Source organism: Vicia villosa, linkage group LG6 (genome assembly GCF_029867415.1).
Source record: "Vicia villosa cultivar HV-30 ecotype Madison, WI linkage group LG6, Vvil1.0, whole genome shotgun sequence".
Taxonomy (NCBI): Eukaryota; Viridiplantae; Streptophyta; class Magnoliopsida; order Fabales; family Fabaceae; genus Vicia; species Vicia villosa.
This window is the reverse complement of record NC_081185.1, coordinates 105,715,493-105,719,464: the sequence shown is the minus strand read 5'-3', so window position 1 is coordinate 105,719,464 and position 3,972 is coordinate 105,715,493. Positions and strand designations below refer to the sequence as shown.

Genomic DNA, 3,972 nt, shown 5'->3' with positions numbered 1-3,972 from the left:
GGTTTTAGGAATCCTTATTTTTGCTGTAAGTTTCATATGTGTGCATTCACAAACCTGTAGGTGTTGAATGTTGTGTGATCTCCGAAGCTGTTAAGCAAGGAGAGTATTTCGTCCTCATAAGCTTTTAAGCATTGAGGATTGTGTGTCTTGGAAGAGTGTTGTGACTGAAGGGATTTGAGGAGGGCCTCATACCTAGGTGAGTCTTAGATAGAAATCATAGGAAGGGTAGTTAATAAGTGAGAAGTTGTAAACGGGGGAGTTTAACTCTGAATTGATACTATCGAATATTGGTTTCGTCCCTGGCTTGGTAGCCCCCAGAGTAGGAAGGTTGTTCCGAACTAGGTTAACATATCGCTGTGTTCTTTACTTTCTGCAACATTATCATCGATGATTATCATCACTGCTGTTAGCTTGTTCCATTAACAGATATTGTGTCGTGACATCTCATTCGACATCACATATATGATACCATAATTTCAATTGGTATCAGAGTAGGCATCCTGCTCTGCATCTGGGTGAGATCTAGTGAGGTTACTTTCTGGTACGATGGACAAGGAAGTTGGATTTTTGAACAAACCACCTGTTTTGGATGGAAGCAATTATGACTACTGGAAATCTCGTATGATGGCTTTCTTGAAATCCATAGACAACCGGGCTTGGAAGGCAATCTTGAAAGGATGGAAACATCCTGTTATTATAGGAGCAGACAAACAACCCATGAATGTGCTAATGCCTGAGGAAGACTGGGACAAAGAAGATGATGAACTTGCGCTTGGCAATTCTAAAGCCCTGAATTCCATCTTTAATTCAATTGACAAGAACATCTTCAGGTTGGTAAACACATGTGAAGTAGCCAAGGATGCATGGGAGATTCTCAAAACTGCTCATGAGGGCACATCCAAAGTGAAGATGTCAAGACTTTAGCTGCTAACCACTCAATTTGAGAATCTAAGGATGAAAGAGGATGAAAGTATTCATGACTTTCACATGAATGTCCTGGAGATAGAGAATGCGTCTAGTGCATTGGGAGAAAAGATTCCTGAAGAAAAGCTGGTAAGAAAGATGCTCAGGTTTCTTCTCAAAAGATTTGACATGAAGGTGACTGCCATCGAAGAAGCTCAAGATATTAACCGGATGAGACTGAATGATCTTGTCGGATCTCTTCTAACTTTTGAGTTAAGCATCAATGATAGAGCTGAAAAGAAGAACAAAAGCATAGCTTTTGTTGCCAACTCCGAAGATGGAATGAAGGAATGTGATCTAGGTTTAGATTGAGGAATATCTAATGCCATAATACTGCTTGGAAGACAATTCAACCGAGTGATGAAGCAGATGGGAAAAATTCCAAGATCAAATGTCCAGAACAACTCATCTGACATTCAAAAAATAAATGATGCTAGAGGAAGGAAGTCTGAAGAAAAGCCCTCGCATGAAAAAGGTATACAATGTTATGAATGAAGAGGTTTTGGACACATCAAACCCGAATGTCCTACATACCTTAAGAGATAGAAGAAGGGTCTATCTGTAAGTTGGTATGAGGAGGACTCTGATAGTGACCTTGAAGACGAATCTGCCAAACATGTAAATGCTTTAACAAGCATATGGACTTCTGATGAATTTGATTCAGTATATGATGATCTAGTTGCATCATACAGAGAGATGTGTCTCACAAGTGCCGAATATTATGAAGAAAGGGAGAAACAAAAAGATCTGGTGAGTCAACTGAATGAAAAAAAGAAAGAACGGTTGAGGACTATCTCTGAACTGGAAGAAGAGGTTAGCTCTCTACAATTTGAATTTAACAAGGCTAAAAAGTTAGTCAGATTACATAATACTGGATTTATATCTCGGGATGAAATCCCTCAAGTGGAAAGAATGACAAGGGACATGAGTACCCTAGGGCTGAATGAGAAAAAGGAGTCAGTTTTAGACTCTAGTCATCTCTACACTAAATCACAAATGTTGCCTCAAATGTCTTAACATCCTGATAAGAGGATTATGGATTTTTCCTCAACCTCCATAACCAAGGAAGAGATGACCTCTGAAAGATCATCTGACGACCTAACTATGTTGAGAGAACAGTTCAACAACATAGGAAATTCCAGGCTGAATCATGAAGGGTGTGAATAAAGGAATAAAATCATATACCTTAAGAAACATGAGCAAGGCTCAGCTGTGTCATGGTCAGGGGAAAGGTTCAGACAAGAAAATGACACAACTAAAACATGGGGATCTGATGTAGAACTTGATGAGTCTGATGCTGAGTCATACGTAGGGGAACTTACTGTATGCGAACTTGCAGCAGGATTCTCAGAAACTTGCTTGGAAAATGAAAAACTTCGGAAGAAAGTAATATAACACAGAAATAATACTGCTCTACTACAAAATGAGAAAAAGGAACTCTTGACAATCATTGAGGATCTTAAAGAAGATGGTGTGATGACTAAATCAGACTAACACAACATGACTCAAATAAGAAGGAGGTCAAGTACAGGTACCACTGTGAAAGATGAAAATCATCCAAATGGAAAGGCCATTGAAAAGATCAGGAATCTTAACTCAAGAAGCCCAGAAATTGGAGAGGCTCCTCAAAAGCAGATGCAGAAGATGTCGAGACCTCTGTCCTAACATCTGAAGATAGGACAGAAAAGGTACGATAATTCTCAGCATATAAACGCCTTAAATGCGATCACTGTGGTAGGTCTGGTCATTCAAAGGCTACATGCTACAACTTGACTGGATATCCCAAACGAATTCTGTCTCATCAGGGTAAACATTCTAAGACAAATTCAGAGTCAAAGAAAGTTTCCATTCCTAGGACAAATGTGAAAACTGCGTCTCAAGACACAAGCCATGTTGTTCATGGAAGAAAATCCAAGTTAATGAAGGCTGAAGGCTCAAAAGGAGGGAATAATGCAGGTGTCATGAGTATTAACCTCTCCAAGGTCAAAATGATGAGTTCTGACAAAAGGAAGTCTGTGGACTCGAGAGTTATATTTCGAAAGGAAGAAAAATTTGATCTAACCAAATTCAAGGAGATAATGGACTCTACTGATGTGATCATCAATGACCTTATTAAAAAAGAGACCACTGTTAAGACAACTGGATCAACAACTGAAATAAGCTTTGCTGAAGATGCTTCAACATCTGATACCAACATTGAAGAATCTAGAGCAAATGCTGAAGCTGAAGACACTCAGATTGTTGTCAAAGACCTAGTCGTCAGAATGCAAGAAGATCACCCTCAAGAACAAAGGTTCGATATTCCTAGCCTAAAAGCTACTTCCTAATCAAGGGAAAGTTCAGCAAGCCTCAGCTGTATCTCGAAGCATGAGTCATGGGCTAATGGCATGGAAGCTGAACTCAACCAGTACAGGAGGAATGATACAGAGAACCAGGTCCCAATAGATTATGACAGCCCCCCCCCCCCCCCCCCAAAGTTGAAGAGAATCTTGATTTTCAGATTGATTGTCCAGGTGAATATTAAATTGAAGAGGACTATGTAAGTAATCAGTCTTTGCTCGAACTAAGAATGTGTGTGTGTGTGAAACTAACCAAGATCCAAGTACGTGGTGTATGATGTTGGCTGAGCCTCAAGTCAGTCATATGTATGAAAGGAATGAAACTGACAAAGCTCTCTGTGTCAAGAAGGGCTTGAGAAACTATGCCCAAGTATGTATAAGAATTAAAAGGATGTCAGATGAAATGATCCAACATCTTGTCAAACAGATACCATTGAGCTTTGAAAAGTTTCTAGGAGCAAGAGCTAAACAGATGGAATACTCAATTCTCCTTTGTCAAGGCAAATGTGCAAAGAATGTTGAGTGGGGACTCAGTCTGGAAAATACCAGTCACAGAGAAATTTCCATCTCCTATCACCACAACCAAAGATGATGAAGGAACAAGTAGTTATCAGAATCTGATGGAATGTTATGTTGAAAATCAGCTTAACAATGCTGATAGAAACATTAT

At 39.5% G+C, this 3,972-nt stretch overlaps 1 protein-coding gene across 1 annotated transcript; it reads left to right on the top strand.

Moving 5' to 3' along the window:
• The first annotated feature begins 954 nt into the window (after positions 1 to 954).
• On the top strand, positions 955 to 3,290 carry LOC131614283 (uncharacterized). The gene is made up of 4 exons (XM_058885893.1): positions 955 to 1,264; positions 1,628 to 1,713; positions 2,155 to 2,349; positions 2,769 to 3,290. The coding sequence occupies exons 1-4, from the start codon at positions 955 to 957 to the stop codon at positions 3,288 to 3,290; spliced, it is 1,113 nt and encodes a 370-aa protein (XP_058741876.1).
• Positions 3,291 to 3,972: the final 682 nt, after the last annotated feature.